Raw genomic sequence first — 13,804 nt, 5'->3', positions numbered from 1 at the left:
ACTTGTTAAGAAAAAAAAACTCCTTTGGTTTTCAGCTCTGCACTTGCATGACTGAGGTAAACCATAGTGTTTCATCTGAAAATGTATTCATTAGTATACATTCATAACATTTTTCTTAAAACAGCCGTTTTAAGCAAACTGAACAGAAGACAGCATGAACAAAATTTAAAATCGGTTACAAACTAAATCATAACCTTCACTCCTTCATAAACCTCAATAAGAGTTCTGATGAAAAGCCAGACGTGACTTCATTTTGTGGGTGACAAAAGCCACTAAATACCTGACGGTACATTCTTGTTTGAGGACCCACGTGATCTCTACTATCTTGAGGTATTCTTAAGTTGTATAAGATGCAGAGAACATGATGTGTGTTGGTCAAAATGAGCTGGTTGTGGCCATGGATTTTGCTGTTTTGGATGTTGAAGATGGACAGTGTAAGGACGTCACGTGTGGCTCTTCAGAGCTGCACCCAAGAGGATTTTCAGCATGCTGAGGTTTGTGATTGTCTAGGCTATTTACAACATATTTAATTTAGTAGTAATATTTTTTTCTTATTATATAGTAGTGGTAATACTTTGTTAAAAAAATAATACTTTGAACAATTTAAAAAGCTCATATCAGTGATAATAAGACTTGTACAGTAAAAGTAAAATCATAAAATCAATGCAAGTTAAATTTTTTTTTTACTATTTTGGTTTTGATAAAATATATTAAAAAATGTGTATTAATATTGTTATTATTTTGGTGTTGATAAAAAAGTAAAAATATTCGTACAAATTAACACAAGTAATACTTATATTTTATTTCCATACTAATATTACTATACTTTATCATTAAATATTTATTATTATATAATTTAATAACAATATTAATAAATATTCAACTTTGTATTTTAAAATATATTGTAAATAACAGTAATGCTAGCTGTAATAAAATAACAGAATTAATAAATATAAAATTGTTATTAATTAAGAGTCAAATGAATAAACCATAAATCCCATGCTAAGTAATAAAGGCTTACTGTTCAAATATTAAGAAAATAATCAGTTTCTCCATAGACTAAGCTGATCTACCTATTGACAGGAGTACCTGCGTCATTTCTACCACCTGAAAATGCGTGTTTACAATAAGAGACGTGCAGAACGCATGAAGGACAAGATCAGAGCAATGCAGCATTTCTTTGACCTGAAGGAAACTGCTTTTCTGGATCATAAAACCTTGAATGGGATGAAAGAGGCAAGATGTGGAGTCCCTGATGTGGAAAACTTCAGCTTTTATCCCGGGCGGCCCAAATGGAAGAGCAACATCATTACTTACAGGTCAAATAAAATACAGGATCAAATTTCCAGTGTTTTATGATCTATATCCATCTTTTACTGCAAATGTCTACTAAGTCTCAAATTATGGCCCGCACTTACAATTTGGAAAACTTCAATTCAAAAAACTAAAATCACTTCAAATAGAAAAGCTGCACTACAAATGATCCATAAGCCTTTGTGTAAACTAAGGAAGAGGCACATTTGGCTATATTTTCATCTGTCATAAAAATAATTTATGCTATATATTTATCTGTCATAAACACACGTTACACTTAGTATTTTAAAATGACCTTAGTGTCACGAGCATCTGTGGCCGAGGTCTTCTTTTCTTTGTAGTCTATACACCACAGTAATATTTACTATATCTCTGTAATATTGCTGCAGAAATACTTGTTGTGTATGAGGTTATTGATGATCTAATAAAAGTTATTTATTCTAAATTTGACATTTTTTATATACAGTGCTCAGCAGAAATGAGTACACACCTCACAGATCACTCTTAGATATAGATAAATATTTACATTGATATGTATTTTATATTTAATATAGGATACTTTACAATAATACATTAGTATATTAATCACTGCTAAAGCCAAAACTGGAACTAGTCTAAGAAAAAACTTAAGACCACAGTCCAAAATTGGTCAACCCAGGCTCATTATTGATACGTACCCCTATGTACATTTCTGGAGATCATGAAATACATCCCAGAAGGTACGTTTAATATTTTTTAATAAATATTTATTTATTTATTTTTTTGCAGTTTTAGTTTTCGTGAATCAACCAGAGGTCGATGTGTATGCTTTTTAAAATTTCTCTCGCGAGTGCCATTCACACCTGCTGTTTTCGCGTAAATCCACCAGAGGCCACTGACTAACTAACTGACCGATAAATCGATACAAACACCCACCCACCCCCTTTTCTAAACCTCACTGATAGTGTGTTCAAAAGCACCGATTGACCTAATCACAGCATTCTCTAAACCCAACTGACAGTTTTTAAAAGCAATAAATAAAAAACACCCTCGTTGCTGCCTGATTTTTACCACATTTTCAGATCTTACCACATTCTCACACTGCTATTTACTTGTTTATTTATTTTTTGCCCTTTGTTCTTTTTTTTACCGGTTTTCTGTAATCGTTCTTTGCCGAACTTGAACCACATCGTCGCAGTCAACTCTCTGCATCTCAAATACGCCGAAATCCGCAGGAAACTGGTAATAGAGGAAAAGTCGCCCACGGTCAGCTGGTAGTGCAAAAAGAAACAAACCGTCAGTGGCACCATACCACCCTGTTGTGTTCAGTTTAAAGACAAAATGCAGCCATACATAGCTCTGGCTGCATAATTCACGCTCTCCAGAAATGTATACGGGGGTATGTTTTTAGAATGAGCCTGTGTTGAAAATAGTACACCCAATTAATATGTTGTGGAAAAAATATTAAATAAAATTATAATAAACATTAAACAAATTTTAATACCTTAATTTAATAAATTTTGTAGTTTGTAATTTATTTTTTGCAATATCACGATGACCAAAACTCTTATTTTAATGGATAAAACTGTTTAAATAAAAGTGCTTTTAAATACACTAAACATTATTGCTTATATTCACTGAAAAATAGATATTATTATAATTATTATTATTATTATTATTGAAAGGGGTGTACTCATTTATGATGAGAACTGTATATTAGATGGATGATCTGTGTAAAATTATGACACCTCATTTTACAGTTTTTAAAACACTTCATTAATTGTTTACAGTTCAACAGAAGCTACTCCTATAAATCACACAAAGTGTTATAGGGCAAATAAAAAAGGTGGCTATTTCTTTGAAAAAATTTCTTTTTCTTTAATTTAAAATTCAGGTTTGTCCCAGAGTTCATTAGGTCCCTGTTTTATTAAAGCCTGGTTTGTTATTCCTCTCATGTAGTCTCTCAGGTTGCGACATGTCTTTTGTAAAAATGTGGCTGATCTTAATCCTGCAGGATTGCAAGATTCACTCCAGATCTCCGTCCGGAAGAGGTGGAAAACTCCTTGCATTTGGCTCTGAAAATATGGAGCGACGCTGCTCCTCTGAAGTTTGTCCAAATAAAGGAGGGCAGAGCAGATATCACCTTCTCCTTCAACTCCAAAGGTAGACTCCAATCTGATCTGGTGCATTTTCTTCTCTTTGAAAACTCATCTGAAATCTCCCTCTTTTGTAGCTCATGGAGACTTCTTCCCTTTCGACGGGCCTGGAGGGGTGCTGGCACACGCCTTTGAGCCTGGAGAGGGACTTGGTGGAGATGTTCACTTTGATGATGATGAAATATGGACTGTGGGACGCGGCAGACCAGGTACAGCACAGTAAACATTGAATCATTCAGATAATGCAACGTGATTAAGTCAGGTTGAAATCAAAATTTACAATGTTTACTTTACCAGCGTAGGTTGGTTATTCTTATCGTGATTAATTAACCTGTACAAATTATTCCACTGGGAAAAAAAGTTTGTTTTGGTAATCAAGGTCAGTCAATCAAAGTCTGATCATTTGAACATTCTGCATTTGAAGTGGTGGTTCTTCTTAGTTGATGTCAGTTTGGCAGCTTCAGACAATGTTCTTAACCAAGCTCCTTTTATGTTAGTTTGCTATGAGGGAATGATGCGTAAAAGAAGGCACCGCCCCCTACTCAATGTTCCATCTCAGTTGGAAGTACATCAACATACTGAAATAATAGTCTCAGCAACTTCTGGTTCGCATGACTTTGAAGGTTATTTGTAAGTGAGCAGATTAAATGATTAATTGATTGATTGACTTATTTTATTTTTACAAACTAAATTTAACTACTAATGATAATAATATAACTGTTGTAATAAATGTCTAAATACAGACTGATTTAAATAATAGTACATTTCTAAGGATTGTAGTCTTGTCTTTTTTTTTTTTTTTTTTACAAAAATCGAAACATTTATAAAGTCACTTAAAAAAAATATTAGGCCATGTTTTCAACAAAATGTATTAAAATTAAGTGATTATCTCTAATAAGTCCTGAAATCTTGATTTTGCTGTAAATTGCATTTTTTTACACCTCACTCACAGATTGTTTTTAGCTTTTAAGTGTAAAGTCACTCAATTATGGTTCTTTTTTTTAAAACTTTGTTATTTTTTGTAATTTTGATGTCATTTGCATCTCAAGTAAACATATTTTGGTTGAATATATACTCATCGGCCACTTTATTAGGTACACCTGTCCAACTGCTCATTAACGCAATTTTTAATCAGCAAATCACATGGCAGCAAGTCAAAGCATTTAGCCATGTAGACATGGTCTAGACCAGGGGTCACCAATCTCGGTCCAGGAGGGCCGGTGTCCGTGCAGGGTTTAGCTCCAACTTGCCTCAACAAGCCTGCCTGTATGTTTCGAGTACAACTAGTAAAACCTTGATTGGCTTGTTCAGGTGTGTTTGATTAGGGTTGAAACTAAAATCTGCAGGACACCGGCCCTCCAGAACAAGTTTGGTGACCCCTGGTCTAGACGATCTAATGCAGTTCAAACCAAGCATCAGAATGGGGAAGAAAGGTAATTTAAGTGACTTTAAACATGGCATGGTTGTTCGTGCCAGACTTTGGAAGGGAGGGGGGGTGGCATCTTGGAGAGGGGGGTTGAAGAGCAAGCGATCAGATTCTGAATGGCAGGCCAGATTGACCACCGGGAAATGTCTCCCTATGGCCAGTTCACTCTTGGTTCAGGCTCCAGGGGGTGTAATGTGTGGGGAATATTTTCTTGACACACTTTGGGCCCATTAGTACCAATTGATTATCGTGTCAAAGTCCACAGCCTACGTCCATCCCTTTATGACCACAGTGTACCCATCTTCTGATGGTAACAGGAAAACGTGCCATGTCATAAAGCACAAATCATCTCAGACTGGTTTCTTAAACATGACAATTAGTTCACTGTACTCAAATGGCCTCCACAGTCACCAGACATCAATCCAATAGAGCAACTTTGATATGTGGTGGAACAAGAGATTCGCATTATGGATCTGCAGCTGACAAATCTGCAGCAACTGCATGATGCCATCATGTCAATATGGACCAAAATCTCAGAGGAATATTTCCAGTACCTTATTGAATTTATGCCACGAAGGATTAAGGCAGTTTTGAAGGCTAAAGGGGGTCCAACCTAGTATTAGTAAGGTGTACCTATTAAAGTGACCGTCGAGTGTAGATATTTAAGCTGTAAAACAAAAAAACCTATGTAAAATAATTATTTGGTCTTTAAGTGTTGTTATTGCTATTATTAGTAATAATTTAATAAAAAAAATTAATACATTAATATTAGAAACAGTAAATAAAAACAGAATTGAATATTATAATTATAATAATAATATAATTGATTGTGATGCTGTGTGCAGGATATAATCTGTTTACGGTGGCAGCTCATGAGTTGGGTCACTCTCTGGGTCTTTCTCACTCCAAAGATCCGACAGCTCTCATGTATCCAAAATACAAGTTCATCAACGCTGCAACATATAAACTGCCCAGAGACGACACACTTGGCATCCAGGCTTTGTATGGTGAGTCCAGTACCAAACAAATATGCTTCTTAATTTTTCTTCAAACTAAATAAGAGTTTTTATTTCTTTTATTGAAAGGAAAGAAAACTAGACAGCAGGAGCTTGTAATCCCTAATAAATGTGATGTCATTTCTTTTGATGCCGTGACAGTCCTCGAAAAAGAAATCATTTTCTTTAAAAACAGGTGAAGCATTTAACCACTCCTCTACTAACAAATTGAAGTTTTTTTTTCATAAATGTAGTTCATAAATAAAGTGAAAGTTTAGCTTTCACTTTTTTATTCCTGTTATGCTTATTCTTACTGTTATTTTACTATTACTACTACAACTGAATTAAATTAAAATCGGAACTATAAGTGTAGTTTCTTAAAATGGTTCAAGGGATGTTTTCAAGGAAGTTTTGGGAAGACCTTCTCCTCAAAATCTCAGAAAAGTCAAAATAGTGAAATCACATTAGCAGCCAATGACAATCAAAGCACAACATTGTTCACAGGCAATTAAATAGAGCTAAGGTTGTTTTTAAGTCATATTTACATTAATAAACATTCAAAGTGGCCTAATAATCAATATAGAGACTGTCTCACAAGTTGTCACTGTTCAGAAGTAAACAAATGTACAATATCATATTATATATAAAACCAACTTTACCTCAATAGTTACATGTGGATGAGAACAAACTGGAGGTCATACTGGAACAGACTCAAGGAAGGACCTCAGAGTGTTTTTCTACCCAGCATCCCCTCACCTATAGATGCAGCTTATGACATTCCTTCGCAACGAGTGGCATATGTTTTCACAGGTAACCAAAAATACTGCCTTCCTATCTACTGCGAACACTGTAATTAACAGTATCCTTTTAATCTTCATCTCTGCTATGACAAATTTAAGTGTGTCTGAAGTGAGTCTGAAATGGTCATAATGTAATAGAGCATAGTGTAATGCATGTCATAACAAATGCTATTGTGATGTTAAAAGAGATATTTAAGCATCTCTAGAAATGTGTTGTTTTAATTTGGCCATGGCCTTGAGTGAAATATTCATTGTTTTATTTATGTACAATTCAAAATACTTTTATAGTTTAGCATTTTCATTTAGTACTGAAAAAACTCATTATTACAGTTTTCGCAAAAAAAAATGTTTAGCAGCAAACCTGTTTTAAACAATGTTAAATAAGATTGGTGTAATCATACTGAAATTTCAGCGAGAATTGTTTTTACATCACAGGAATAGATTCACTTTAATAATTTATTTGAATAGAAATATTTAGGTCGTTCATTTCACTGTGGCGACAACTGATAAAGCAGGGAATAAGCAGAAGTAAAGTGAGTGCACAGAAAACATTTATTTAAAAGTGTTATAATATTTTAACATTATTGTTTTACTGATCAAATAAACGCGGTTACGTGAGCATAAGTGGAACCTTAAAAAAAACTTCTTTTTTTTTTTCATAATAATGATTGGCAATGACTTTCATTTCTGAACTCTTCTAGGCCCTAAATATTGGGTGGTTCAGAAACTAGAGTCAAAGAGCTATTATTATGGCTCCATCTATGAGTTTGGATTTCCAGAAATTGTACGACAAATAGATGCTGCTGTTCATGTGAGTGAAGGGGGAAAGACCTACTTTTTCACAGGAGACTACTACTTCAGGTAATGTCTACATTTTTATGAATGTCATTCTCTAATAATAATGTTGTTATAGGACCATGAAACCCCCTCTTTCAGTTCAAGTTTGCCTCAGAATTAAAATAATAATAATGCTTCATGATGGCCGTGGAGCTCTGAGAGCAAAGGGAGGAGTGGGTGTGGCCAGGAGAGCGGGAAAAGAGGGGAGCGAACAACTCATTTAGCTCACAATAAGAGACCCAAACCCTAAGGAGACCCATGATTTTAGAGTTTACAGAGTTAAAATGCAAAGAAATAAACAGTGAGTAATTGAAGGCCCTGCTTCTTGTTATTCATAATTTTATATACACATAAGCACCATTTGTTATACCATTATAAAGACAGTCATGCTTATATAAACAGTATAAATGAGGCGAGTCCGAATGCAGATACAGTGGAATGCAGTGCAGCAGGTCTCTTGCCCTATCTATTTTAACCATTTCCCTGCCTGCAATCCGGAGGATTTTAAACATAGGTAAACACAGCAGCACGGATATACGTGATGTGTCTGAATGGTAACGAACTCAACTGATAAAAGACAAAGTCCTTCTTTCTTCAATTCTCGTACAGCTCTGCCAACGAAAATGCTTGCTGCAAACCAACAGCTTAGGCCCTGAGAGCATCGCTGGGAAAAACATGCAACAAACACTGTGAATCATGGAAACAAACACATGTTTGTTGACCCTTCATGAACGGCTAAATTCTGTGTGCCGTGTGCAGACGTGGTATCAAAGCTGTCACAGTCTGCCTTGCCTTCAGAAAGCACTTGTTTTCCCCCCACAATTACAGCTGGCATGTGCTAACGTAAATTGATGCTCAACACACACAAATCTGTTTAATTTTGGAAAAAAATTAATACTTGAGGGTTTCTTGAACCCTTAAAGAGAAATTTGCTGCAAAAGTGAACATTTGCTGTAAATTTACTCACCCTCAGCTTATTGAGAATTATGAGATATGTGTGTTGGTTCGTCATTAACCGTTGGTCAACAGCTACCAGCACTGTGAGATTGTGAGAAAAAAAAAATCATTGACAAGCAAACAAAATGAATATTAGTCACCCATACACATAGATAATATAAAGCAAAATGATAAGTATATGAAAGAAACAGAACATTGTTTACAATACTTAGGCCTACCTTTTAATAAACTGCCTCAAACTGTTCATAATAGTCTGATCCGTTTTTAGTGAAGTTTCCCTTTAAGAGCCAAAATATTATCCTGCTATTTAAAAAATAACTTATACATTCATCTTATTCTGGTGCAATTAAGTCAAGTCAGATAAATCATAACTGACGAGTTACATAAATGCCGCCACATTTCACAAACTGGGAAGTTGAGGGGGTGCGCTATAGAGGGAAACATGGCAGAATCGATGGATGTAATTTCAGTTTTTTCAAGCTTATTATTTACCAAAAGAGCTTGAAACTGACGGGATTGTAATAGAACAATTAGTTTGTTTAATACGATCAGCTTGAAAACCGTAAAGTACACGCCATGTTATGCATTACGAAGTGAAGTTTATTAACTAATTTCGAGAGGATCACATGCACATGATTACTTGCAGCTGGCCCCGCATTATTCAATTCATGATTCACCAATGAGACGATTCCTAAGCAACTATAAGTACCTTACATTCCATATGACAGCCATCTTCGTTTTGAAGAATCCCCCTTTCCACCCCTACTTCTCCTCCTTTCCTAGATGGGTGGCACGGTGGCCCAGTGGTTAGCACTGTTGCCTAACAGCAAGAACGTCACTGGTTCTAGTCCTTACCAAGCCAGCCAACATTTCTGTGCAGAGTTTACACGTTCTCCCCGTGCTCACGTGGGTTTCCCCCGGGTTCTCCGGTTTCCTCCCGCAGACAAAAAACATGCAACCTAAGTTACTTGATAAATCCAAATTGGCATCATAGACATGCTCCTAGTAAATTGGTTATCTCTTAAGAGCAATCACTATCTGTTCATTAGCTACAACAGCAGGGGAGTTCTCAAGATCTACCTGAGCTCAAACTCCCCTCTCGCACTGCAAACGGGAGGGAGCCCCGAGCTCGAGGATCTTATGAGCTCAGGGCTCTCTCCCGAGACAGCATGCCAAACAAGCTTTATAAACAATCATCAGCTAAGTGTGAACTCTTGAATGTGACTTGAACGCACCTGACAGTGTAATAATGACGTTGAGACATTTAAAGAGGATCTCTATGTTGTAGTTATGATGAAAAAAGAAATGTGATGGATCGTGGATTTCCAAGGAAAATTAATACGGGCTGGCCTGGCATTGTTGGAAAAGTGGATGCAGCTTTTGAACTCAATGGTAATTGACTTATTCTGGTGTTATTGTCCATGACTTTTCTCCATTAAAACTTTTCCCTGGAAGTGTATGTTTTTGTCTCAACAGGACGCGTTCACCTCTTCTGCAGATCAAAGTCATTTATCTTCAGCCATCAGAAAAGATTGCTGCACACTATGAACACTAATGCTTGGCTGGGCTGCAGTTGAAAAATAAGAAGGAAAACACCAACCACAAGTGCAAGATGTATGATTGCCTCAAGTCAAATGTCAAATGAGTTTAAAGAGTTATCTGAATCCTTATAAGCTAAAGAATCATTGGTGGAATGAATGCATTTGATCAAATTACAGATTTGTTCAGTGCATATTTGAAAAGAAGCAAGTGCTGCAAATGATTGCAAGTAATTTTAAATATAAAGTATTACAGAGCATGAAAGATTCATTTATATTGATTCAAATCTGTATATCGCTCAAATCATATCCACTTTTTGTTTTTGACCTTTTATTGGCTATAATGCACTTTTAAATTCATGCATTCAGATCTGTTTAATGTAAGAATACATTGTGAAAATAATACAAAAGTCAGGAAAACAAATGTTTTTTTTATTTTACTTTAACTTATTTTAATAAATTAATCTGGTTTTCTGAGTTATGCAAAGCTTAAATTTAATTTCAGTTAATATGATTGATGCTGAGAACTGAGAAGTTGAGAACTAAAAAAATTAGCGCAGCAAGTTTTTTTTACAGTGAAACTTTTGTATTTTAGTATCTCATTTCTGATACAAAAAAGTCACACGGTCTCAGTAGTGTTTAGTTATATAAACACTTTTGACAGCCTATAGGTGTTGACAAATAACCTTTGAAAGTGTATTCATCATTAAATCAGTCAAGAGATTTGTTCAAATATGATCTGTCCAGTAAGTCTTTATAAGCGATTCACTTAATCGTTCATTCAGGACAGATAAAAAAAAAAATTGAAATTGAAGTTTTTAGAATCTTTCCTAAATTGTGAGTATTTTGATCTTTTCAGAATAGTGATTTGATTTTGTACCAAAGTAAGTAGTGATTAACAGTTTGCTGAATATTGTAGCTCTGCATCACTAATTGACTGACTAGTTTAATGAACCAATATGATCAGAACCATAAGTTCCACTTTTTAAAAGTACTATAATTTACAGAAACTTCAGTTCATCGGTGGCTTGAATATTACTGCTATTTCATTTTTAATCCATTTTTACGTATGATCTCTCATAAACACACAAGGAAAGTAATTAGAAAGGGTAAAAATAACTGATGTAAGGCCCTAAGACATGGTACCTCTGATATGAACTGATATGGTGTGTTGACCTAAATAGTTTGGATTAGCTATCAAAATAACAGGAGCTCAGACTGCATATGAGCAGAGAGAATGCTAAACAGCAGGGCAAATGATTTATGGTAGCCTGCAGCACATGACAGGACGTTGCTTGCCCTGATTTTCTTTTCTCAGTAACCTCATATTACCTTATAAGCCACGATACATTTTACATTCAAATGCTTTTTCTTGGTTAACCAAAAATATTTTGAGTGATATTTTATTAGATCCTTTATTTGTTCATTAAGGTGGTCTTTTTTTTTAACAAAAAAAGCTATACAAAAAGGCCTTTGGTGTTGCCGTCTTTTTGTAATTCTTGTTTAGCTGAACACCCATTTTAGATTATTGTGCATGCTTTTGGGCATTTTTTCTTAACAAAAAAGCAACACAATTTTGGAAAATATTATCATTTAAAATAACGTGTATTTGAAATTTTAAAATGTAATCAGTTCCTGTGAAGGCAAAGATATATTTGCAGTATCATTACTTCAGTCTTAAGCATCACATGATCCTTCATAAATCATTATGATATAATGCGGTGTGCAATAAACATTTTATTAGCATTATTTTTCATTACCAGATGATAATCTATTAAAAATATAGAGACATATCAGAGCTGTTAAAGAAAAATGAGGTCAGAATGTTCTGCCATGCTGAGTATATAAAATTGCTGCATGGCTGCTTTCAATAGGCATGCTGTTGGACAGACTAATAGAAACAGACATGAAATATTAAATCAAATAGTGATTTATTAAAATAAGCCATAAAAATAATAACCATCTGATGGACAGAAAACAGCGTTTACCTTCCCTCTCTATACTGTAAATAAAGAATACCACCTAGAGGCTGTACAAAGGAAATCATGTTGAAAATGTTCACATGGTGAAGCTGATGGAAATGTCCAGTTAAAGGTTTAGATCACCCAAAAATGTATAGATGGGACTTCTTTTCTTTAAAAGTTTTTTAATCAAATAATGTGGCCTTTGGTGATTGGTGAAAGACAAGTTAATGAGCATTATTATCAGCATTGTGAGAATTAAAAAACAAAACAAAAACACAAACAAGTACAACAAAAATAAGAAACTTAACATTAAATTTAAGATTATTACTTTTAATAAATGTCCCTTTAATGTACTTTATCGTGTGACAACGTGAAAGCTTGATCTTCAGCCAGTCTTGAGTACTCAGGACCATTTAAAAAAGCAATAATTTTGGTAATAATTAGGTATTAATTTTGTTTTGCCTATATGTTTTTATATATACAGTTGAAGTCAGAATTATTAGCCCCCCTAAATTATTAGCCGTTTATTTTTCCCTACTTTGTTTAACAGAGAAATTTTTTCAACACATTTCTAAACATAATAGTTTTATTAACCCTTTCTAATAACTGATTTATTTTATCTTTGCCATGACAGTAAAAATTATTTGACTATATATATTTTCAAGACACTTCTATACAGCTAAAAGTGACATTTAAAGGCTTAACTAAGTTAGTTAGGTTAACTAGGCAGGTTAGGGTAATTAGGCAAGTTATTGTATAATGATGGTTTGTTCTGTAGACTATCGGGGAGGGGGGGAATAGCTTACAGGGGCTAATAATATTGTCCTTAAAATGTTTTTTTTTTTTTAATCTAAAACTGCTTTTATTCTAGCCGAGATGAAACAAATAAAATTTTTCCAGAATAAAAAATATTATCAGACATACTGGGAAAATTTCCTTGCTCTGGTTAAACATAATTTGGGAAACATTTAAAAAAGAAAAAAATTCAAAGGATGGCTAATAATTCTGACTTCAACTGTATACCATAAGAGAATGTACTGAAATGTATATTAAAAAATATATTACATTGTATATTACAAAATATATTAAAAGTCACCTAGATATAAGATGGCCTGATGTTAAGCTACTCGTGATTTTTGGCTGAACGATCCCTTTAAGCAAAGCAAATGCAAGTAACAAATTGAAGGGTTAGTTCAACCAAATAAAATCAATTCTGTTACTAATTACTCACCTGCATGTCATTTCAGTCACCTGAGACCCTTCGTTTATCTTCAGAACACAAGATATTTTAGGTGAAATCTTAAAGGTTTAAGATTTCTCTCATCCTCCATAGACAGCAATGGGCATGAGAAAAGGAACCACTGTACCAGAAAAGGCACCATTTCTGAAAGACCCTCAAAACATTCCAGTTCACCTCAGTGGTTTAGCTGTGATCATACAAATCTCCTAATACACCATTGTGCAGCAGCAAAAAATATAAATAAATAATTAAATAAAAATACTTTGTTTACCTTTATCTTCTCTCCTGCACCAGGTCAAGGTGTATGCATTTTCAAAGTATTGCCATTAGAATCAGCAGCATGACATGCAAGCATCATATTGCCCAACATGAAGCGGAAGAGAATACAGAAAAATCTCATCTTTCAAACATCAAGTCATTTTTCCTTTTTTTTTAGTTTTCTGTATGATTTTAGTTAAACTATGATTATGGACCATTGCTGTCTATGGAGAACCAGAGAACTCTTTAAATATCTTTATATTTGTGTTCTGAAGATTAACAAAAATCTCGGGATCAGAAAGACGTGAGGGTGGGTAAATAATAACATTTGTTTTTAGGT

At 34.4% G+C, this 13,804-nt stretch overlaps 1 protein-coding gene across 1 annotated transcript; it reads left to right on the top strand.

The window, feature by feature from the left end:
* Positions 1–12,936, top strand: mmp20a (matrix metallopeptidase 20a (enamelysin)). Its single transcript, XM_017351189.4, has 10 exons — positions 1–494; positions 1,084–1,319; positions 3,308–3,456; positions 3,527–3,658; positions 5,721–5,882; positions 5,961–6,066; positions 6,538–6,680; positions 7,372–7,531; positions 9,753–9,856; positions 9,941–12,936. Exons 1-10 carry the CDS (start codon positions 381–383, stop codon positions 10,039–10,041), a joined length of 1,407 nt encoding a protein of 468 aa, XP_017206678.3. The 5' UTR covers positions 1–380; the 3' UTR covers positions 10,042–12,936.
* The last annotated feature ends 868 nt before the right edge of the window (positions 12,937–13,804 follow it).

Source organism: Danio rerio, chromosome 15, assembly GCF_049306965.1.
Source record: "Danio rerio strain Tuebingen ecotype United States chromosome 15, GRCz12tu, whole genome shotgun sequence".
NCBI lineage: Eukaryota > Metazoa > Chordata > Actinopteri > Cypriniformes > Danionidae > Danio > Danio rerio.
This window is presented reverse-complemented; position numbering and strand designations above follow the sequence as displayed.

Bases quoted from the DNA above. Each gene is read 5' to 3' on its own strand.
- mmp20a (XM_017351189.4), top strand. From the start codon at position 381: ATGAGCTGGTTGTGGCCATGGATTTTGCTGTTTTGGATGTTGAAGATG. The intron at 7,532-9,752 runs GTAATGTCTACA...TCTATGTTGTAG, and splicing joins ACAGGAGACTACTACTTCAG to TTATGATGAAAAAAGAAATG. The intron at 9,857-9,940 runs GTAATTGACTTA...TTGTCTCAACAG, and splicing joins TGCAGCTTTTGAACTCAATG to GACGCGTTCACCTCTTCTGC.